The following is a 23961-nucleotide window of genomic DNA, read 5'->3' on the forward strand; positions in this document are numbered from 1 at the left end:
GGTCCGTGCCAGGGCCACTGCAGCAGAGCACACCAAACTTAACCGCTAGGTCACTGGGGCTGGCCCTTTAATAGTTTTCTTGTGTGATCAGTCCTTCCAGAAACTTCTGCTTATATTCTCTGTATGTGTGTGTGTGTGAGAGAGTATGTATATCCCTTTCTTATGTAAATAGAATTATGTCATACCTGCACCTTGTTGCTGAAAAAACAGCCAATGTTTTATCCTTTATAGGCTTATGACAACTTAAGCCTGAGCGATCATTTGCTAAGAGCAGTACTAAATCTCTTGAGAAGAGAAGTTTCGGAGCATGGGCGTCATTTACAGCAATATTTCAACCTGTTTGTAATGTATGCCAATTTAGGTAAGAATTCGTTTTCATAGTTCTGTTTTAATGTATTATATGAAGTGATGAAGTCATTTAAGTCAAGTGATGAAACGTAACCTGATCTGGAATAGAAACAATATTCCATAAAACCTAGTGTGAATTTTATCTGAAACTTTTTTTGACTGTACTTTTCACCTTGTACTTGATAGTTATTTATGCATTTTCTTATGTCTGTAGTAGACACAGGTCAGGATCTGTGTGTTAATCATATCTTTATCTCCTAAAGCAGTGCTGCCAGATGTCTCTGGTTTTTGAAAATACTAATTCCTAGGCCTCATCTCACACCAGCTGAATCGTAATTCTCCGAGCTGGTGAAAGGAACCCATGTTTTCAGAAGGTCCAGGTGCTCGTGATACTCACCAAGTTTGGGTGGAGGACTTAGTTTGTACATAAGTGTTTGTTGAGGTAAACTAAATTAAAATTAAGGATAATACAAATGGTCACTTAAGGGATTCAGTTCAATCACCCTGTTACTGACATGGTACAGCCTCTGTATAACAGCAGTCTCCTCCTCACAGTAACCTGCTCTTCATAGCATCACCTGATCATTTGTTTCCAGTGATTCTATAATACTTACCTAAAAAGTATGCTATACTATCTCAGGCTTACCCTCTTGTTTTTCATAACATTCAGATTTTTGTGTTGCTCTCTGACTAGATTGCAAAGATCAGAGCTTTGCACGATAGCATTCAGCAAATGTTTGTTGAACCAACAGATGGATAGTTAGGAATATCATTTTGGTGTTTGTTAATTGGCTTGGGGGTTTAACTTTCCTATAATTGAAATTATTAAGAATTACAAATGTTAGTGCACTGGTCCCAAATGACTAATTCACTGAGACATTCCAGTTAGAACTTTAGTGATGATAATGTATATTTAGCCAGATTGGGAACTGATTCAGAGACTTAGCAGATAGTTTTGAATAACTTCTTAAAAGTAAAAAAAATTTTACCTATTAATAAGTTCTGTACCCAAACATCCCTGTGATTCCAGGTTTTTTCTATGTGAACTTACTAATCACCAACTGATCAGTGGCCCTTTTGACATAACATTCTCCTTTCTGTGTGTCTCCTTTTCCCTTTCCTTTCATGCTGGAGATGCTTGGGTATCTGTAGTTGAGAAGGAAGAGAATGTTTATTACATAAACAAGCATATGTGGAATCTGTATTTCAAACTTAGAAATGCCAGATTTAGGCCATCACAAAAATCCTCTTCTGTTTAACTCCCTTTTTAGCTATTGCCTGTTCACAAAGCATACGTCATTGATCCATAATATAATCTAATTAAAATTTCCCTGCTAAAAGCAAATATGTGTCTATAAACTTTAATATGAAATCCTTAAGACAGATATGTTTTGGGGTTCACAATTGTTTGGATTTAAGAAAGGTAAGGCAGTTCATATACCATGTGTCATGTAACATCCCTTTAGCAGGATCTGAGGCAGCACCTTATAGTCATACATATTAATATTTCTGTGATAAAACATGGATATTCACACTGAGAGGATAAATGAAGACCATAAATAGCTTCTTGTCGGTTCAAGCCACGTGTTCTCACCAAACACATTTCGATACCAACTTTATGAAAGAACTTTGTTTATATTCATGATAAGAGCTTTTTGAATCTCAGGATTTCAGATACGGGACTGTGAACCTGTATTATACTTCTGGGAACATGACAGTAAATAAGACAATCTACTGTCTAATGGGGTATAGAAGCAAATCAAAAGGTAGTTGCTATAAAGTATGTTGATGGCTGTAACAGAGAAAATACAAAGTGCTCTGGAAGTACATCGTGGTACCTGATCAGATGTGGGGAGTACAGGAACTTAATGGAGAAGTTGATGTGGGAATTGGTTGGTTGAGTTTTCTATCCAGAGTGAACAGCAGATGCAAAGACTTTGGAACAAACTCAGCATGGCTCATTGGCGGAAACAGAAGTTATTCCGTCTGGCAAATTGGTGTAAGATGGGGATGGCAGGAGTGGTGAGCAGGATTCTCTGATGGTGCTATTTTGGCAAGCCTTGTGAGGGATTCGAGAGTTTACCCTGAGAGCAGTGGTGAGCCATTGTAGAGTTTTGAATAGACATATCTTCTAGAAAGATCACTCTGGCTACAGTGTGGAATGGATTACAGGGGGAGTAAGCTAGCGATTGTTAAAATGATCTGTAGGCAGAAGATCATTGTGGCCTGTATTGGGGATGCAGTGAGAGGGACAGGAATAGGACAGATTCTGATGCTTTTTATCAGGGGTCGAGTCAGGGGGATTTGGTGATTGGATATACAGGGGAGGGGAACACAGAAGAGATGTTAAGAATGATGCCCAGGATTCTGACTTGATGAACTGAGCAGAGATTGGTGCTGTGTGCTGAGAGGGGAAACACCTGAGGAAGAACAGGGATGGGGGAGAAAAATGATGAGTTCATTTTGGGCAAATTGAGTTTGAGCCTGTGGCACCCAAATGGAGATGTCCAGTAGAACAGTAAGATGAATCATCTGAGTGGAAGTAGCTGAAACTTGAAGCCCTTAGAGTAGATTTGATCGTCCAGGGAAGGCATACAGTGTGCGGTGATAACGTGGCCTGGTAACTTTGAGGAGCAGCAGTTGTCAAGAGACAGGGGAAGGGGGACTTAACAAATGAGACCAAGGAGAAGAGGTAGAAAGAAAGGAGGAGGAAGTGGCTATGGTTTGAGAACGATTCCTTAGCTTTACAACAGGAAAGAGGGCAGAAACCAGATTGGCATGGGTTGAGGAGTGGGAAAATGAGAAAGTAGAGACCAAACTTACGCATCTTTTTCAAGAGGCTTGACTGTGGAAGAAAGAAGAGAGACAGCAGTTAACAAAAAAATTCTTACTTCTCGGGGTGGGGCTGGCCCAGTGGCGCAACGGTTAAGTGCGCACGTTCCTCTTCAGCAGCCCGGGGTTCGCTGGTTCAGATCCCGGGTGCGGACATGGCACCACTTGGCAAAAGCCATGCTGGTGGTAGGCGTCCCACATACAAAGTAGAGGAAGATGGGCGTGGATGTTAGCTCAGGGCCAGTCTTCCTCAGCAAAAAAAAAGAGGAAGATTGGCAGCAGTTAGCTCAGGGATAGTCTTCCTCAAAAAGAAAAAAATTCTTTTTTTTTTTTTTTTTTTAAATTTTATTTTTTCCTTTTTCTCCCCAAAGCCCCCCGGTACATAGTTGTATATTCTTCGTTCTGGGTCCTTCTAGTTGTGGCATGTGGGACGCTGCCTCAGCGTGGTTTGATGAGCAGTGCCATGTCTGTGCCCAGGATTCGAACCAACGAAACACTGGGCCACCTGCAGCAGAGCAGACGAACTTAACCACTCGGCCACTGGGCCAGCCCCTAATTTAGTTTTTATCATGCTACCTAATGAGGAGGATTGTAATATATGTTAGTCCCCCAGACTCTCCAGGCCATAAAAAGTGTTCATCTTTCTTATGGCCCAGTATGATTGGAGTGTCATGGTCATACTTAAATACAGTTATACTAACTCAGTGGGTTTTCTGTTCTGGTTAAATAATTCTCTGAATGCTCAGTAAATGATCATAAAAGTTATAGAAAAATATTTTTTAGATAACTACTTTATTATGAAGCCATTGCCTTCCTAATTCTTTCCTCTCGTATAATTCTTATCCCTCATTTCCCACTTCTCCCTTCCTTGTAGGTGTGGCGGAGAAGACACAGCTTCTGAAATTGAGCGTACCTGCTACGTTCATGCTTGTGTCTTTAGATGAAGGTCCAGGTCCTCCAATCAAATATCAGTATGCTGAATTGGGCAAATTATACTCAGTAGTGTCACAGCTGATCCGCTGTTGCAATGTCTCATCGAGAATGCAGTCTTCAATCAATGGTAAAGTTGAATACTGTGTTCTGTACATTGGTTTTAAAATACTGCTGAGCGTATGCAGGACTTGATTAAAAGTAATTCTGAAGATGTTTACGTATAAAACAAGAGTCTCAAAGGACCATACTTTGGAATATTTTATAGTATTTTTGAGTCGTATGCCTTTTTCACTTATTTAAGGAGCTCTATTTCTGTCTACTTGCTGCTGAGGATACCTTGTTTATGAGGTAGTTTAACAATTATATAGGTAAATGCCAGTGTTGTCATTTAAATTTTACATTTTATCATCTTGGTATATCTGATCATTGTAATGCCTAATATATTACTTTCTTCATTGTACTTAGGAAACTTAAAATGTTATTTTTCTAAAAGAAAAAACTCAGAAGCTGTTTTCTATGGTGAAAGCTGTATGTTACTGTGGAGAAGCCTATTAGTTTTTCATTGATGACAAATCTGTATTCTAGGTAATCCTCCTCTTCCCAATCCTTTTGGTGATCCTAATTTGTCACAGCCTATAATGCCAATTCAGCAGAATGTGGCAGACATTTTATTTGTGAGAACAAGTTATGTGAAGAAAATCATTGAGGACTGCAGTAACTCAGAGGAAACTGTCAAATTGCTTCGTTTTTGCTGCTGGGAGAATCCTCAGTTCTCATCTACTGTCCTCAGTGAACTTCTCTGGCAGGTTAAAGGAACATAAACATTCGTATGTCTCTATAATTGGATTTGTTACTCCTTTAATTAAGTTATTCACCATGTCTTACCTGTTTTTAGGTTGCGTATTCCTACACTTATGAGCTCCGGCCCTATCTGGATCTGCTTTTGCAGATCTTACTGATTGAGGACTCCTGGCAGACTCACAGGTAGATAGCCCTTTGTGATTACTTGCCCAGCTGTAGTCAGAACTGAAATTGCCAGTCAGCATATATGATTTTTTACCTCTTGGAGAGCTGATAAATGTTTTATCTTAAATAAAAACTTAAGACAAGAATCAATAAGTTCGCACCTTCCCACACAATTTTATTTCATTTTTTATTCTTTTCTCATTGCCCAAGTTGCATACTTAATATACTCTTTTCTTACAATTGACTATTTTTTAAATTAAGGAAAACTAGCTTTTGGTGACTATTTTAATTTCATTAATGATGCCCTAGGGTTGTTTTAGGATTAGATTACATTAGTTGGGGTGTTTTTTGTTGTTTTTTGGGCTTTTTGGGGGGGGTGTTTTTGCTGAGGAAGAATCACCCTGAGCTAACATCTGTGCCAATTTCCCCTATTTTGTGTGTGGGTCACTGCCACAGCTTGGCTGCCAATGAGTAGTGTAGGTCTTGTATCCAGGAACCAAACCCAGGCTGCTGAAGCAGATCACACCAAACTTAACCACTAGGCCCCAGGACCAGCCCAGATTACATTAGTTTTAGAATTAGTCACAAGAGATAACATTTGGTTATCTAGAAATAGTCCTTAGGTAAGTATAGTCAATTCCCATTATTCGTGATAGTTACATTCTGTAAATTCATTTGGAACACCAAATGAAACACACTCTTAGCAGAAACACAGGGTTAGGTTCCTACAGGCCTCCAGTTACATTTTTTTTTATCAACCAGTCAATATATAACCTTTTGTTATGTGTGTTTCTGTTTAAAGACACCATATTTAATATATATTGGTGACTCGTTAATGCTGCACTCATGATAACTCAGTATCTGAACAAAGCTTATCTAACACGTTATTTTCTCTGCGAGGCACATCACAGCCTTCTTGGGCTTAGGAATACTAGATAGCACTTCAGCAGTACACATTTGAGGTCCATCGTAAACAGTGAAATCAACAGAAAGCACAAAAATATGGAAAGGGCGGCACTAAATAGACAAAAGGACACTTGTTTACAGAGTGAGCTGAAACACGCAGAGCGTCACTTTGTTCTACTTCAGCTGAGAACATGGTGTTTTGGGCAACTCATTTTTTGCCGCCGTGCACATGACCATGAAGGCACCTTGAGTGTTGATTTTTACCGTTATAAATAAAGTTGAGCAAGTAGGCAAATTCACAAATATGGAATCTGTGAATAATGAGCATCAACTATAATTTGGTTTCCAGTATATGAGAAGTTTAGAGTGCAATTTTTTCTTTCTTTTTTTTTTAAGAACTAAGACTATCCAGACTATCCCACAGGCTTCTTCTAGAGGTCCTCTATTTGTTTATTTACAGTAAAAGCTTAATATATTATCTTTAATCCCAAGAGTTATACTGATGATGATAAACTATGGAATTAGGTGACAGCTCTGCCAGATTTTATAGCTTCCCTCCCCACATGAACATTAGTATCATAGTTTATATAGATTTTAAATTGTTTCCCAAAATAATATACTGCCTCCCATCTGTCAATATAATAAGTAAAACAGAAGCTTGAAAACAAGTTCTGTAACAACAAAGTGCTTAAAGAGAAATTACAGTCTTGAATCTTAGTGGAGATTGCAAATGCCAGAATTCATGAATTAATATTTTCAAATTATCTCCAAAATTACCATCATAGATTTCAAATAGTCAAATTAATATTGTAAAAATACATTAAACCAGGGGGCCAGCTCTGTGGCATAGTGGTTAAGTTCAGCATGCTCCACTTCGGCAGCCCAGGTTCGCAGGCTCAGATCCTGGGTACAGACCTACACCATTCATCAGCTATGCTGTGGTGGCAACCCACACATAAAGTGGAGGAAGATTGGCACAGATGTTAGCTCAGGGCTAATCTTCCTCGGAAAAAGAAAAAAAAAACATTAAACCAGAAATCAATTTTCATGAGACAGAAAATTTAGTAGTTCCAAAACTATAGATAGCCATTTATTTTGCACACTATGCAGCAGCCTTTTCAATATGATCAAAGGATTTGAAACTTTTCTTAAGAGTTGGTTTTAATGGAGTCTAACTTTTACTATTTTTTAAAAAAAAATATTTTAGGCATTTTTACCTTTAAACCAGTTAGTCACATCTTAGCCACCTTGTTTCATTAGAGCAAGTGATAAAGGTAAAGAAGGCACATATGCTGGATTAAACATGGGCAGTTGACTTTTGTGTGACGAGATTGTAAGGTATTGTTATTATAAGTCGCTTGGCCCAAGCTCGAAAATAATCTTCTCATGGTGAGCTTTTTTAGTTGGTTCAGTGAACATGTTCAAATATTTATGGAGCATCTGCCATGTGCCTGGCGCAGCTAGGCATTGGGGAGTAAGGCAGACAAAGATAATATTGATAAAAAATAGCATATAAATGCAGTTAATACTAATGGGAAGAAAACATGATGTGGCAGAAATGGCTTACACTTCATCATCACTTGACAAAACTGAAGGTAAAAACGGAATATACACTGACTGCAGTGTTTCAGATTAAACAGCGAGAAGCCTCTATATGGTTGATTATTTGGTCGGAAATGATTAAATTTTTGCAAAATTGCTGAAGTAATAATTTCCAAACAAAACATTTTATGAATGTGTGTAATTCAAAAAACTACTTGCATTTTGATTTGGAACATTCTATTAAGTAAAATACGTGGTGTACATAAGATTTTTTTTTTTTTTTTTCCTTTGGTAAGATTTTATTTTTCCTTTTTCACCAAAGCCCCCTGGTACATATTGGTATATTTTTAGTTGTGGGTCCTTCTAGCTGTGGCATGTGGGACACCGCCTCAGCATGGCCTGATGAGCGATGCCATGTCCACACCCAGGATCCAAACCAGCGAGACCCTGGGCCGTCGAAGCGGAGCATGCAAACTTAACCACTTGGCCGCGGGGCCGGCCTCTTTTTTTTTTTTTTTTTACTGACTGTACAGGTAATGTTTCTTTTTTGAGATAAAATTCACCATTTTTAGGGTATTATGTTAAGTGAAATAAGTCAGTTAGAGAAAGACGAACTCTGTTTGACTCCATTCATAGGTGGAAGTTAAACATACAGACAGAGAACTGATTGGTGGTTACCAGGGGAAAGGGGGGGTGGGGGATGAAGTGGTACATCTACAACATGACTAACAATAATGTACAACTGAAATTTCACAAGGTTGTAAACTATCATAATCTTAATAAAAAGTTAAAAAAAAGAGTCACCATTTTTACCATTTTAAAGCATGCAGTTCAGTGGCTTTTAGTACATTCACAGTGTTGTGCAACCACTAACCACTATCTAATTCCCGAACATTTTCATCACTGCAAAAGGAAACCCCATGCAGTCACTCCCTATTCCCCCATCCCCCAGCAGCCACTGATAGGCTTTCTGTCTCTATGGATTTGTCTGTCCACAGGCAAAATGTCTAGGATTTGCCTGGACACTTCATGTGAATGGAATCGTACAATGTGTCCTTACGTGTCTGGCTTCTTTCACTTAGTATAATGTTTTCAAGTTCATCCATGTTAGAGCATGTCAATACTTCATTCCTTTTTATGGCTGAATAATACTCCACTGTGTGGATATACCACATTTTATTTATCCATTCATCCATTAATAGACACTTGGGTTGTTTCCACCTTTTGACTCTTGTGATAATGCTGCTGTGGACGTTTGTGTTCAAGTTTTTGCTTTAACTCTAGTTTTCAATTGTCTTGGATATCTATACCTTGGAGTAGAATTGCAGGCAGATAATGGAGGGGGAAGGGTCTCCGTTTTTTTCTAAGCTTTTTTTTTTTTAATTGCAAAATATTCACAACATAAAATTTACCATTTTAGCCATTTTCAAGCATACGGTTCAGTGGTAATTAAGTACATCAGCAGTGTTGCGTCACCATCACCACTGTCTGCCCCCAGAACTTGTTCATCATCCCAAATTGAAACTATACCCATTCAACCACCTCCTCATTCCTCTCCCTCCAGCCCCTGGTGTAACCACTGTTCTTTCTGATTTCGCCTGGTCCACATACCTCATATAAATGGAATCGTACAACATTTGTCCTTTTGTGTTGATTTTACTTAATGTCTTCAAGGCTCATCCGTGTTGTAGTGTGTCCAAATTCCATTCCTTTTTAAGGCTGAATAATATTCCACTGTATGGATATACCACATTTTGTTTACTGTCAGGTAATGTTTTTCACACAAAAGAAACTAGGAATGTTTTTGCCCCTACAATCATTTTTTGATTTGTTAGAGGGGGAAGAACAAGAAATCATTAACTGTATATTCTGTTTGGCAAGAGCTAAAATGAAATCAGCCAAATTGTACTATTGCTGGTGAAAATTGCTTTGCCTCCCATGTATTCTCATTATTAGAATTCAAGTTAATTTTATACTTCCAAATTATATCGCTGTTTCATCGTTACTGGATCCTAACTTACCTTCAGAAATGCAGTTTTATAAACAGAACTGACTTGAAGCAAATTCTTCTCAAGTACAACAGCTATAAACCCAGTTGTTAACTTTAATTTTTAAAAGTCTCTTACTCTCAGTGCCCTGAATTCTCTTCTGGTAATGTATTTGAATGAGATGTATAGCAAAAGGCTTTCGGATTGGTAATGAGTTGGTAAGAGTACAGACTCCAGAGTCAGACTGCTGGGCAGCTGTACGACCTTGGGCAAGCTGTTTGACCTCTCCGCACCCATTCTTATCTCTTCAAGGCTTTTCGTAACAGTACCTACTGTCTAGCATTAGATGACAAGACTACACCAAAGACATTTATTGAGCAGCTCATAGTAGGCACTCAGTAAATGTTAGCTGCTATGTGATTTTGGAAGTTGTTATTTTGTAATCTGGTTCTCTTTCAGAATTCATAATGCACTTAAAGGAATCCCAGATGACCGAGATGGGCTCTTCGACACAATCCAGCGCTCTAAGAATCACTATCAGAAAAGAGCATACCAGTGTATAAAATGCATGGTAGCTCTCTTCAGCAATTGTCCTGTTGCTTACCAGATTCTCCAGGTGAGGGCTTTGGGGTTTTTTACTAATTTTGTAGAAATCTGAATCAGAATTAAGGATTCTGTTTTAAAAGATGAGAATTTGGAGTTGTTGTTGTAAGTTAACTTTGAAAAGCATTCTGAAACCTTTGATGTATTTTTTTAATTTCTTTTGAAGGGCAATGGAGATCTTAAAAGAAAGTGGACCTGGGCAGTGGAATGGCTTGGAGATGAACTTGAAAGACGACCATACACTGGCAATCCTCAGTACACGTACAACAATTGGTCTCCTCCGGTGCAAAGCAATGAAACGTCCAATGGTTATTTCCTGGAGAGATCGCATAGCGCTAGGATGACACTTGCAAAAGCTTGTGAACTCTGTCCAGAGGAGGTAAAAAAAGCCGCCAGTGTGCAGCAGATAGGAATGGAAGAAAGCAAAGTAATTCTTTACTTTATAGGCCAGTGTTTATGTATTAATGATAATGTAAAAAAAATATGTTTAAGTTTTGTTTGTTTTAATGTTTGCTTCATGTGGCCTTAAGTTGATGAGGGAGCCTTCTTTTAGAGAAATTTCTGTGAAATTGCCTGAAACGTAGCATTTCTAAGAGAACCCAGATTAGGTTTTTTTCAGTTGCTTTATTTGTTTATCTGCGGTAAAAGGAAAGTTTTTAGTGGGTCAGTTTTGTAGATGTTTTTTAAAACATTTATTTTGAATCCAAAAAAAAACAGAAATAAATTTGAATTTGCCTACAAAATTCTTTATCTTTACGTATTTTCGATTAGGAGCCAGATGACCAAGATGCCCCAGATGAGCATGAGTCGCCTCCGCCTGAAGACGCCCCGTTATACCCCCACTCCCCTGGCTCTCAGTATCAGCAGGTGAGTAGGCCTTGGTCTGGGTTTTGTCCCTGACCCCATGTTATGCTTGCATGAAAGCATGGCTAGGTTTGGTCGTGACCGTAAAGTTCCAGAGGGACTATCTAAGCTAGCTTTGGGGGCATGATCAGAAGAGGAGTGGCTGCAGTGGGGTCCGTGTGGCGTGTTGGAACTGGCCCCGGGGTGTTTTCCTTGTCAAATAGGTGCCCCTCTTGTACTAGTAATTAAAGGTAGTAAAACTGTGTGATAATTCCCGGCAACGTAGAATGATAACCTTTAGTACCATGGATTATGACGGCATTTTCTGTTAGGCTAAATCTGCAGATGGATTCCGAAGACATTAAGATGTGGCAATGAAGGAAGAAGATCTTAGGTTACTTAGCCTAACCAAGACTTCAGTGACACAAAAATTGTTGGAAAAAATTCAAGGATTTGACAGATTTCCATAAAACTTCCTGTAAAATCAAGAACTAAATAAATTAAAGTGAAATTTAGGTGCAGGACTCTCTAAATGAGGACTTCTTTTTCTGAAACCCAGATGTGACTAATTCAGACCTTTTGAGGCAGTGGTGCTCAAACTCCATTGAGCATCAGAATCCCCTGGTGGTTTTGTTACAGCACAGAGTTCTGGGGCGGGACCAGAAATTCCACATTTCTAACAAGTTCCCAGGGGATGCCACTGCTGGTCTCGGAACCATACTTTCAGAAATACTATTTAAGGTATTCTTCTTATATTTCAGCATGGAAATAGAAGCATGCTGAATAGTTAGAAAATGCATATTCACTGTATTTATTTTCATAATACAAACAGTAGAAAGTAAAGCCTAAAATCTTCTTGGCTTGGCTGGTGAGAATGTGCAGAAAACTCAGGAGGGTTCAGGGATTGTGAAAGGTTGAGGAACCAAATCCACAAGGGGAAAAATTACTTTCCACGGCCCTGAGGAAGCTCATATGTTAGTAATGCCTGGTTAATCCATTATTATCTTCAGCATTGTTTTCTTTCCATTGACATCATTCGGTGTTCAGGATTATTGCTTATGCCGACTTCAAACGCTGAAATCAGATTTATCATTTGGAAGTTTCAGGATGCTTGGAAGAGTCGGAATAGATGTAGTCTAGCTCACAAATCTCTTTTTTTTGTGAATATTTGTGACCATGAGCTGTGATCCCTTGTTTGTCGAACTTGGGTCTAAATAACGTTTGGCACTAAAAGTCTCTTTGGCCAAAGATTTATACAGACCTACACTGCTCTTATTTGGGGCTTTGGGGTTTGCATTTAGGGTAGCTTTTCTCTTTTCAAACCAATTATTTTTTCTTTTCACCATTATCCCAAGTGTATTTACTCTTTGTAAGTCCCAAGAATAAAAGAAATGTGTACATTTCCACAAACTTCAGCCCGTGATTAAGTTTAGTATGTGGGAAGTTTTAACGTGCCGCTCTCTCCTCCCCTCCCAGAATAACCATGTGCATGGACAGCCATACACGGGCCCAGCAGCACATCACATGAACAACCCTCAGAGAACCGGCCAACGAGCACAAGAAAACTATGAAGGCAGTGAAGAAGTAGCCCCGCCTCAGACAAAGGATCAGTGAAATGCGCGTAGTGAACTGGTTCCACCAAGACTGTGCACCCAGGCCTTACAGTCCAACCTTTTTCTGTGTCTGGCTAATATTTAAAACTAGAAAAACTATTCCTAATCAACATGGAGTGGAGAGTTTATTCACTGTCTTATCTGCAGAAATTTGCTGTCAATATATAACCCGCCTGCAGTGGAAAGTGTATAGTGTTTTGTAATAAATGGCCTGATGCTAATGTGTAAATGGCAAAGGTGTATATAGTATATTAATGTTTGACTGTTAATTCTTAAGCAAGAAACTTTTTTCTTGATGAGACTCACAAATCTACAAAAACTACAAAAGTTAATTTTCTTGTTATACCCATTGCACTCTGCAACCAGTGTTGCCTGCCTCATGGCAGTTGGATCAACTCCTTTACAAAAACAAAAAATAAACCAACAGCAACAAAACAGAGCCCATCCATGTCAACCACACCAATAGTTTCATGTTAATTCTTTGCCACTGGAGTCAGTTTTACTATGCGCAATGTAAGGCTGGTAACCTTTAAATTATTTGGTTGATGTGGAAAATTGGTGATGTAACATTGTTTCTAGATCTTTTTCATTGCCTTTTTATTCTGATATTAGGTTAATCACTTTGAAGCTATAGTTATGCTGTAACATTTAGCATGGCTTCACACCAGGGTAGTGTAGCCAACGAGGAAAAAATTACCATAATGACAGCAGTTGTCCCGGTGTGACAGCTGTGTTGCTCAGAGCTTTTCCTTACACCTAGAATATAAAATATAAAACAAGGGGAGAAATGTGATAAACAGGTGGTTTTTCAGTTACACATATGTTGCTTACATCTAATGTTTGACAGTTCAATCTCTGGGTGGGATAAAGAAACTTAAGTATCAGTGATGGGAATTTTAAAAGATTTAAAACAAATATGCAAAACTTTGCTGTGCCCGGCTGCTCGGCGCGTCATAGAAGACTGTGTTTGGTGTGCTTGTTTTGTTTCTTTGGTAGAGCTCGTTAGGTGAATCTTGTAAAACTTTCCTCCTGCTGGAGCCCAGTGAAGTGGAAGTCGTCAGAAGCCTGCAGTGCTTGGAGCACCATTGCACCAAGATGTCTGGCTGGCTTTCCCTTCGGTCACAGTTTTACTTGAAAGCAAGAATTGTCCTCGCTCCTTTTCCATTATTCCAAAAATTTTAACGTTCGAAGCAGGGTCTAATTAAAAAGGAAACTACTGGTTAGTTAATATAATTGAGGTATCATAATTTCAGAATAAACATTTAATTAAAGATAGGGAACTCAGTTAATACTGTATTTAAAAGAGAATTGGTAACTTGAATGTGTGTAATTTTTTGGAACCTGTCTAAAAACCAAATACCCCTGCAAACAGATACAGTCCACCCTATTCTATTTAAATATTTTGCTGTTTTATTTTATAGAAATTATTTTGCTGAATTCACAAATAGAATTTGATTTAAGAAGAACTTTTTGTCCTGTGGTGTGTTTTTGGTTTTTTGGTTACTTTTTTGTCCTTTTTTTTTTTTTTCCTGAAGGACTGCATATTAAAATTAATTCTGTGCATAACATGCCAAGGCATGACACTGAATTCAGGGGTTCAGTCACATCGAGTTTTTGTGCACAGAAAGATTTGACCTTTGGCCCATTACTAAAGATTTAGAGAAAACAGGATGTTGACACTGTAAAAGTTTCCTAACATAATCAATCTTGTACTTTTTGTATGTTTTTTATATACATGTATATTTAATGAGCACAAGCTTGGTTGTATTTTTTACAATTCAGTTAATAGGAAAATGTCTTGTCAAAAAGGCTGTAGTTGGAACTGAACAAAGCAGAAACAAAAGTGAGAATTGCATTATTTTGTGATTAAAAGGGGCAGGTATTTAAGATCAAGCTTTGGGTATCTTATTTGCAGTCCTCTGAGTCAACCTATGATCCTAGGTTTTCTGTAACATTAGTAAATTTTGACACCAGATAGATCCTGTTTTTACCTTAAGTGTATTACACCTGAATTTGTTGAGTTTGAGCAAAAGCTGTACGCAGTTTGCAATTCCAATTGGTAATTTTAATTTAAAAGTTCCTCAATTCCTAGCTTCCTTAACAATGAGCAGAATAGGTTAACTTTATTTGGACAAGTTGCTATCCTTAAATATATCCTCTCTCCATCTGAGAGGTGGTTTTTATATTTCCTGCTCCTTAACAAAAGTATGTAATGTACTTAATTTAAAAACTTTGCTGACATCCTAGACACGAAAAACTTGACATTTTAAAAGGCTGTGAATTTTTCTTCTTGGAGGGAGATCCCACCTTGGTTGCTTTGAGTTTGAGCCCCCTTGTGCCAGGTGAGGGCTTGTGAAGCATGTTCCCTCCACTGGAGGAACATGGTCTGTGTTGTGACCAGGATCGAGGTAAAGTGAATGGAGAGAGTTATTTTTGTTTGTTTGTTTGTGCAAATTATTTTCTATATTTAACTCTTGAGCAAGCATTAATGTATAACCGGAAATTTTAAGATGCATGTTATTGTAAGAGCAACATAGTGGTGATTTTGAGGTTTTTTCTGAACATAAATGGCACATTTTAAACTTCAAGTCTTCAAAGTGCCTAAAGATTATTTAATTCTCCCTCAACTGATTTCTTGAGCCATATATATATTTCCTACTTTAAATTGTTTGTTGCAGAATCGCTAGTCTTCCTTGCAAAGAAGTAACCCCAGAATTCTAAATGGCATGATTACTTTCTAGAAGACAGTAGAATCTCTTAACACAAAGACTGAAGATATTTTTGTTGTTAATCTCTGCGAACAAGGGCTTGGCCCTGCCGGCTCTAAGTGTTTCAGTGCACAACTTGGTAAAGACCATATTGCTGCTGTTTCTAAGCCCTCCACCAACCAAATTTTCGTGTTCAACATGGTAGAGGCGGAAATAAGAACATAGTCATATTTGGGGTTTTTGTCTTTCGTTGATTTTTCTCTCTGATAATTTCCCAACCTTGTGTCTTCTAGCTGTTATGAATACAAATTTAGAATTATTAAAATGTTTTATATTTTTTTCATGATTAACTTTTATTAGTGAATAAGTATTTAATCCTAGTAGTTAAAAAGATGAAGAGCCTTTTTTTATTTGAATTACATTTGTAAATGGAAGCAACAGTCGGAATATTCATGTGACCACTCCAGAATAGTCCCTTTCAGTGTTTTCTTAGTATTTTTCCAGCTTATGTTCTCCCATGAACTCTTACTTTGCTGAACTTTGTGGTTAATTTGGTGGCTATATCCTGCCTTACTTAGAATCATAACTGGGTAAGCAAATTGCCTTTTCATTATAAGTGCCCCGTTCTGGCCTCGAGTTTGAAAGTTGGACATGACTGCTGAGAGAGGCACACAGCACTCCCCTCCCTCCAGTTTTTGTGTCACTGAGAAAAAAACCATTCAGTACTGGCTTCATGGGAGAGCTCAGCCAAAATTGGTCCTGCACCTCTGTGAGTGTTTAGTGTTCGAAAATAAGGTTTTGGGTGTGATAAATCACCACAGGAGTGCTAAATGTATTACGAACTTTCTGCCGATTGTATTTATAATGATTATTTTACGTTTGCAGAAATGTAGCACTGTTCCTCCAGATTTATAGGTTTAAGAAAAAAGGGGGAAAGGTGCACCATGTTTTAAACTTGCAAATGAGTGAAATTTTATTTTGAAATCCAGATTCCCAGAAGGCAATTTCACCACCCAGCTCACACACTTCTCAGCCTTTTACGAGCCGACAGACTGAAGACTGTCCACAGGTCCTAAGATTTAGCGCACACAAAAATAAAACTTTATAAAGTAAATTTCGGTTTTCCCTTTTATTTATTAAAACAAGGTTTCTAAACGGAAGGTAAATTAGAGGTGTAATAGATTTGAAGGGAACTTAAAAAGGGAAATGTTGACAAGTAGGGGATTCGGCCCTCATTGTGTGTGTCACGTCTCAGCAGTGCCAAAGCTAAGTTGTGATTCCAGTTGCTGGCCTACCTTTCATTCTAAAACCAAGATTCGGCAGACACTTCGCTGTTTCAAGGTTCATTTAAATAATCAGAAATAAAGGAGGTCACATGTTTTGAGGGGAGTTAGAGAAGGGAAGATTCAGGTAATTCAACAGCACGTGCCATCTGCTCTGCTTTTTAGTATCTGAAAAGTATTTCTTTGTTGCCGTGTTCCAAAGAAATAGGACTTCCGTAGAAACCTGTTGGTCCTTCCCTAAAGTTGGGTTACTTCAAGCACTGCTGCTAAAGAAAGACACACATCCCAGATTTTCATCAGATTTTATGTATTCCTTAAAAACAGAATCAGAGAAGTAATATTTAACACACTAGTGTCCTGCAGTTTGGGAAACTCCAGTTGCATTGCACCGTTTGAATTCCAAGTATTTTTACCTGCATGAATCATTTAATATTAACATAGCCACCGATATTTTGAACTCCTTCATTGTAATCTGATAATTTACAGGTAGGTAAGAAATCGACGGCTCAATTTTTATCTGTATACCTCAAAGTTTAAAGTTGGGGTTACATAAAAGGTTTTAATAACTCTTTCTTTAGGGATGTGAAGTGTCAAGGCAAGTGTTCTCAAACCATACTAAGAAACTGCTCCATAAAACAAATTTCAGGCCCATGTAAAAGTCAGTTGATTATTTTAAAGGCATGCCATTAAGATGGGTGGAACTCACGAGTAGGATGGGACTGCTTTTAGCTGTCCTCTGAAAACGAGAGAAGTCATCTCACTGCTCAGTGTTAGGATATACTGCATTTCATCGAGTCACAGGTGCGCCAGTAAGCAAACTCACTGACTGAGGGATATTAAAAGGGGAATCCCATTTGGTAGTAATCCATGTCATGGCAAATACCTTTTTAATATCTGAAAATAGAAGTTTTTCATTGTAGTGGGTTTTTCTCACTTTGCCCGTTTTTCCATTAACCTGATGGAATACAGTAACCCTATTTTTATGTGTGATTAGTAACAAAGCTGGCCACTTTACAAGTTTATGAGGAAAAACCTTGATGGAACTAAAGCTTTAAGGAGTCGTCTATTAACGGAGTGCCGTACATAAGCAGTCCTTTTGACATAGTCGGTGTCGTAGCCCCCCCCGTTGTCTTTTCACATCCATTATAGTTAAGACACCAAGCAGACTTTCTGGCTCCACCAGTGTTCTGCAGCTGCCCTGGCCTCATTTTTGACCGTCAGAGCACTCCTTGTCAGAGAAGGATAGCAGCCAGCTTCCTTGCCCTTCTCACCCCTACCCTCCCTCCCCAAAGGTAACATTAGTGGGCGCCACCTTGCAAGATGGTAAGAATTGTATTCATTTTCTATTTTCAATTGTGTAGATGTAAAAGCATCCAAAATGGACGCTTTGGACCCTGGAAAGTTTTTCCATGAGTCCTCTGGAGGGATTCACTTGGGTGAGGATTAGAAAGGTATTCTTACAGTGTTGCTGTGAGCCACCTCCATTCTGTCAAGTTCTCATCCAGTCCCCCGCCCATCCAAACACTGGGTACACCTTTGGAATTCAGAAGTCAAGATAATGCGCGGTCTTAAATCTGGTGATGGGGGGTGGAGCAGAGAAGGAAGCGTTTGCATCACGAAGGTTCAGAATCTCCCGCTGGATCTGCCCAAGCACCGCCTGCCCCGCGGCTGTCGGCAAGAGGAAGCGTTTGCAGAGCGCCAAGGAAGTAGTCAACACTCAGGGCTGTGGAAGAAAAGCCCTTCGTCATCCACTTCCTGTACGTTTAGGATGCGTCCCTGACACAGTTCTTGATGTCAGTCAGTGTGTGCTGTTGGGTGAAAAGGGAAACAGCTTTTTCAGGCTGTGTGTTTAAAATCACAAAGCTAGATGGTGACTGCTTAAATTTGGCGAGTACCTTCCCTTATTGAAAATATTAATCAGTAGTACTAGTAATTAGTTCTTTCAGCCATCTACTTTCAGGGTGTCTTCTTAAGCATTTAGTATAAATTCTTTCTTAGCCAAATGGACCTTATGCAGATTCCCAAAAGGCTGTGTTAAACATCTGACTTAGTCAAAGACTGAGACCATGAATGTACCAAAGAGATTTTTTTTAAAGCTACTAAGTTTTAAATCCCAAGCTCTTAAATTGTCGTTAGTCTTCTCTATTGCCCCAAGGTTGGCATTTCCCATTAAAAAGCAAAAACCAAAAATTCAAATTTGCCGTAAAATACGAACAAATGAGTCTTTCTAATAGCCACTGGAGCTTGGTTTAGTAATTGTCCCTAGTAACGTAACTGCAAGATAAACTGGATGTCCGGTTATTGTTTAGCACTTAGCGATGACACAGCATTAGACGCTTAAAGTGAGCTGCTTACACTGAGGTTAGCAGATACTCCATTCTTACAGGGAAAAGAATCTAACCTACTGTTTTGGAAGGAGTGCAGGCGGAGAAGAATGTAGTGTTGAAAAACCCTTAGGACTCGTGATAAAATAGAAATGGCTATAGGATGTCTCTCTCCTCGCGTTTTTGTCTCTAGAAAAGCACAGTGCCAAGTAACCAGGAGCAACACTTATATTTTCAGGTGCTTCTGAGCGGTAATAATTTATCAATATGCAATTCACATTTCAGTTTTTAATTGTCACTCTGCTATGCCAAAGTGTGATGGGCAATAGTCAACACAAAATCAGTTGGAGGCTGAAATGTAAGAAGAGTAATAATTTATATCATAGGGAAGCTGGCTTAACTCTAGAATGCTTACATTTAAATGCTTTTTTAAAGTCAAGAATGAACTGAAAATGGAAAGCTAGAACCAAAGGAAGATGTAGATAATGTCATACCTGAATCTCCTATGAAATCTTGACGTTTGGTGTTAGGCTGGTTTAACAGCAGTTAGTAAAACTTGGCCTTCTAAACTTGATTAGTGAATAAGGGAAAAAAAAGTAAGGTTTGTTTTTTGTGTTCTGAATTTGTTTACAGATGTATATATTAAATCTGAAATGTGGTGCTATATTTTGTGTCTAGATTAAAAGAGAAAATACAGGGGCCAGCCCAGTGGCATAGCAGTTAAGTTCACACTCTCCACTTCGGTGGCCCCAGGTTTGCCAGTTCGGATCCTGGGCGTGGACCCACACACCGCTCATCAAGCCATGCTGTGGTGGCATCCCACATAGAGGAACTAGAAGGACTTACAACTAGGATATACAACTGTGTACTTGGGCTTTGGGGAGGAAAAAAAAGGAAAATTGGCAACAGATGTTAACTCAGAGCCAATCTTCCTCACCAAAAAGCATACAAAAAAAAAGGCTTTGCTTTAAAAAAAAAAGAAAATAGGGATTCTTCCAAGATGGCGCCGTGAGTAGTCCTCTTTGTCTCTCGCCCTTCGAGTCTACAATTATTTGGACACTTATCGCTTGACAAGGGATATCCAGACAGCATCTCAGGACGTCTGAGACACCCACGCGACTATACATCGGAAGGCGGACGGACTTTCCTCCGGGAGGATGTGGAAATAGGTGAAAACTCTCCGACCCCGACGGGCAGCCTAGTACCCGCAAGCGGCTTTCTTCCAACGGACGCCCCCAGAGGATCCACACACATCTAGGGCAGGAGCGAGAACACAACAGAGGAGCGACGGTGGAAACAGGTGACCAGAACCCTACTTAAACCCCCCGCAATTACTCCTAAACGCAGAGGGAAACTTTGGAGTTGCACACCTGAGCCCGCGGGGAGAGTCTCTCCCCGCCATTGGCGGGGAGACCCGGCCTGGTGCTCGGGGCGCCCGGAGGGTCCCAGAGAGAGACACGGTGGGCACGGAGGTCTCCCAGCTGCCGTTGCCCGCCCCGTGGGACTAGGGATTGCCGGAGATCTCGGAGAGGACCGGGGCGGGGGATCTTTCAAAGGCGGGTCCGGCGACCCGGTGGGGAAGCGCCGGAGCTCCGCCAGGCAGCAGACAAAACTCTCTGTCTGCCGGTAGCAGAGGGGCCACGCTGAGCATTCAGAGCTCCCGGCAGAGGCCCGGACAGAAGCCCAGAGGGCGGGGCGACCCCCAGCTGCCTTTGCCCGCCCCGTGGGACTAGGGATTGCCGGAGATCTCGGAGAGGACCGGGGCGGGGGAATTTTCAAAGGCCGGATCGGCGACCCGGAGGGGAAGTGCCGGAGCTCCCCCAGGCAGCAGACAAAACTCTCTGTCTGCCGGTAGCAGAGGGGCCACGCTGAGCATTCAGAGCTCCCGGCAGAGGCCCGGAGAGAAGCCCAGAGGGCGGGGCGACCCCCAGCTGCCGTTGCCCGCCCCGTGGGACTAGGGATTGCCGGAGATCTCGGAGAGGACCGGGGCGGGGGAACTTTCAAAGGCGGGTCCGGCGATCCGGTGGAGAAGCGCCGGAGCTCCGCCCGGGCAGCAGACAAAACTCTCTGTCTGCCAGTAGCAGAGGGGCCACGCTGAGCATTCAGAGCTCCCGGCAGAGGCCCGGAGAGAAGCCCAGAGGGCGGGGCGACCCCCAGCTGCCGTTGCCCGCCCCGTGGGACTAGGGATTGCCGGAGATCTCGGAGAGGACCGGGGCGGGGGAACATTCAAAGGCGGGTCCGGCGATCCGGTGGAGAAGCGCCGGAGCTCCGCCCGGGCAGCAGACAAAACTCTCTGTCTGCCGGTAGCAGAGGGGCCACGCTGAGCATTCAGAGCTCCCGGCAGAGGCCCAGAGAGAAGCCCAGAGGGCGGGGCGACCCCCAGCTGCCGTTGCCCACCAGGTGAGGCTAGGGATTGCCGGAGATCTCGGAGAGGACTGGGGCTGGAGAGAGTTCCAGAGACCCAGCTTAGTAGCCTAGGGGGAAACCCTACAGGCTCACAGAAGCCTTAGGGAAAGCCTCTGCACAGCACCAGTAGAAGGCACCCAGCCGCCAGCCACAAGGCTGGAAGACCCCAGGGCAAAAGCAGCATAGCTAGGTGTACTAACCACAGACTGTAGAATATGCCAATAGCTCTCCTGCGACCCATAGAGGACAAGTGAGATTTGGTGGGTGCCGACAGCAACCGAGCGACAAATAAAAGTGATCCCACCCCTGGCCGCTGGAAAAGCCCATAACACCGTTGCAGACCCCAAGGAGAGAGCGCATCTAGGTGGGCAACAACAGTAGGCACCTGCAGTCTGAAGCCCCCCGTGACGGCCCCCACGGCAGAGGAGGGAATCCAAAGGGCCACTGTGGCTACGAAGAGGGGCCCAGGCCCAGTTAGCAACTACGGACAGGGTTCCTGGTTGGTGAAGTATAAACAGCTGCTCCCCCCACCGCAGCAGCTGAAACAAGTGAAAGGAGCAACTAAACTCTATCTCCATGCGGAGGCACAAATCAACATCATCAAGCAATATGAAAAAATACATCAAATCTCCAGAACAGAAAGAAAGTAACAAATACACAGAAAACAATCCCAAAGAAAATGAGATATATAACCTAAATGATGATGACTTCAAAACAGCCATCATTAAAATACTCACTGAGTTAAGAGAGAATTCTGACCGACAACTCAACGAGTTCAGGAGCTATGTCACAAAAGAGTTTGATACGATAAAGAAGAACCAAACAGAAATACTGGAAATGAAGAACACAATAGAGGAGATTAAGAAAAATCTAGATGCTCTGAACAGTAGGGCCGATAATATGGAGGAAAGAATTAGCAATTTGGAAGATGGCAATATAGAATTGTTGCAGGCAGAGGAGGAGAGAGAAGCAAGACTTAAAAGAAATGAAGAAACTCTCCGAGAATTATCAGACACAATTAGGAGATGCAACGTAAGGATTATAGGTATACCAGAGGGAGAAGAGAAGGAGAAAGGGGCAGAAAACCTATTCAAAGAAATAATGGCTGAGAACTTCCCAAATCTGGTGAGGGAGATGGATCTTCAGGTGACAGAAGCCAATAGATCTCCAAACTTTATCAATGCAAGAAGACCAACTCCACGGCATATAGTAGTGAAGCTAGCAAAAGTCAACGACAAGGAGAAAATATTAAGGACAGCCAGGCAAAAGAAACTAACCTACAAAGGAACCCCCATCAGGCTATCAGCAGATTTCTCAGCAGAAACTTTACAGGCTAGAACAGAGTGGAATGATATATTCAAAAATCTGAAGGACAAAAACCTACAGCCGAGAATTCTCTACCCAGCGAAAATATCCTTCAAATACGATGGAGAAATAAAAACTTTCCCAGATAAACAAAAATTAAGGGAGTTCATTGCCACAAAACCTCCTCTTCAGGAAATCCTCAGGAAAACCCTCATTCCTGAAAAATCCAAAAAAGGAAAGGGACTACAAAACCAAGAGCAGAGGAGATAAGTAGAAGGACAACAACAGAGAGTAGCAGCTCTACATCAGAACAGATTAAACCATGGGACGAGAAACAAAGGAAACTGAAGAAAACCGGAAAACAAGACACAAAATGGTAGTGGTAGGCCACCACGTCTCAATAATCACTCTAAATGTAAACGGATTGAACTCCCCAATCAAAAGACACAGAGTGGCAGGATGGATCAAAGAACAAGATCCAACAATATGCTGCCTCCAGGAAACACACCTCAGCCCCAAAGACAAACACAGACTCAGAGTGAAGGGATGGAGAACAATACTCCAAGCTAATAATGAACAAAAGAAAGCAGGTGTCGCTATACTAATATCAGACAAGGTAGATTTCAAAGCAAAACAGATAAAGAAAGACAAAGAGGGACAGTATATAATGATAAAAGGGACTCTCCACCAAGAAGACATAACACTTATAAATATATACGCACCCAACACAGGAGCACCAAAATTTGTAAAGCAACTCTTAATAGAACTAAAAGAAGACATCAACAACAATACAATAATAGTAGGGGACCTCAACACACCATTAACACCAATGGACAGAACATCCAGACAGAAAATCAACAAGGAAATAATAGAATTAAATGAAAAATTAGACCAGATGGACTTAATAGATATATATAGAACACTTCATCCAAAAACAGCAGGTTACACATTCTTCTCAAGTGCACATGGAACATTCTCAAGGATTGACCATATTTTGGGAACCAAAGCAAACATCAATAAATACAAGAGAGTTGAAATAATATCAAGCATCTTTTCTGATCATAACGCTATTAAACTAGAAATCAACTACAAGAAAAAAGCAGAGAAAGGTGCAAAAATGTGGAGACTAAACAACACGCTTCTCAACAAACAATGGATCATTGAAGAAATTAAAGAAGAAATCAAATATTATCTGGAGACAAATGAAAATGAGAACACGACATACCAAATCATTTGGGATGCAGCAAAAGCAGTCCTAAGAGGGAAATTCATCGCAATACAGGCTCACCTCACTAAACAAGAAAAAGCTCACGTAAGCAACCTCAAACGACACCTAACAGAACTAGAAAAAGAAGAACAAA

At 40.6% G+C, this 23961-nt stretch overlaps 1 protein-coding gene across 12 annotated transcripts in view; it reads left to right on the forward strand.

The window, feature by feature from the left end:
• Positions 1-14040, forward strand: part of USP9X (ubiquitin specific peptidase 9 X-linked) — a 167241-nt gene extending 153201 nt beyond the window's left edge. For 11 of the 12 annotated variants that reach the window (XM_070256585.1, XM_070256591.1, XM_070256588.1 and 8 more), the window contains exons 38-45: positions 232-361; positions 4055-4240; positions 4699-4919; positions 5009-5097; positions 9975-10131; positions 10285-10497; positions 10890-10985; positions 12438-14040. In XM_070256585.1, the coding sequence (XP_070112686.1) occupies positions 232-361; positions 4055-4240; positions 4699-4919; positions 5009-5097; positions 9975-10131; positions 10285-10497; positions 10890-10985; positions 12438-12575 (1230 nt within the window). In that variant the 3' untranslated portion in view covers positions 12576-14040. Of the gene's footprint in view, positions 1-231; positions 362-4054; positions 4241-4698; positions 4920-5008; positions 5098-9974; positions 10132-10284; positions 10546-10889; positions 10986-12437 lie in introns of all 12 variants that reach the window. The other variant, NM_001301148.2, reaches the window with a different exon arrangement.
• Positions 14041-23961: the final 9921 nt, after the last annotated feature.

Source organism: Equus caballus, chromosome X (assembly GCF_041296265.1).
Source record: "Equus caballus isolate H_3958 breed thoroughbred chromosome X, TB-T2T, whole genome shotgun sequence".
Taxonomy (NCBI): Eukaryota; Metazoa; Chordata; class Mammalia; order Perissodactyla; family Equidae; genus Equus; species Equus caballus.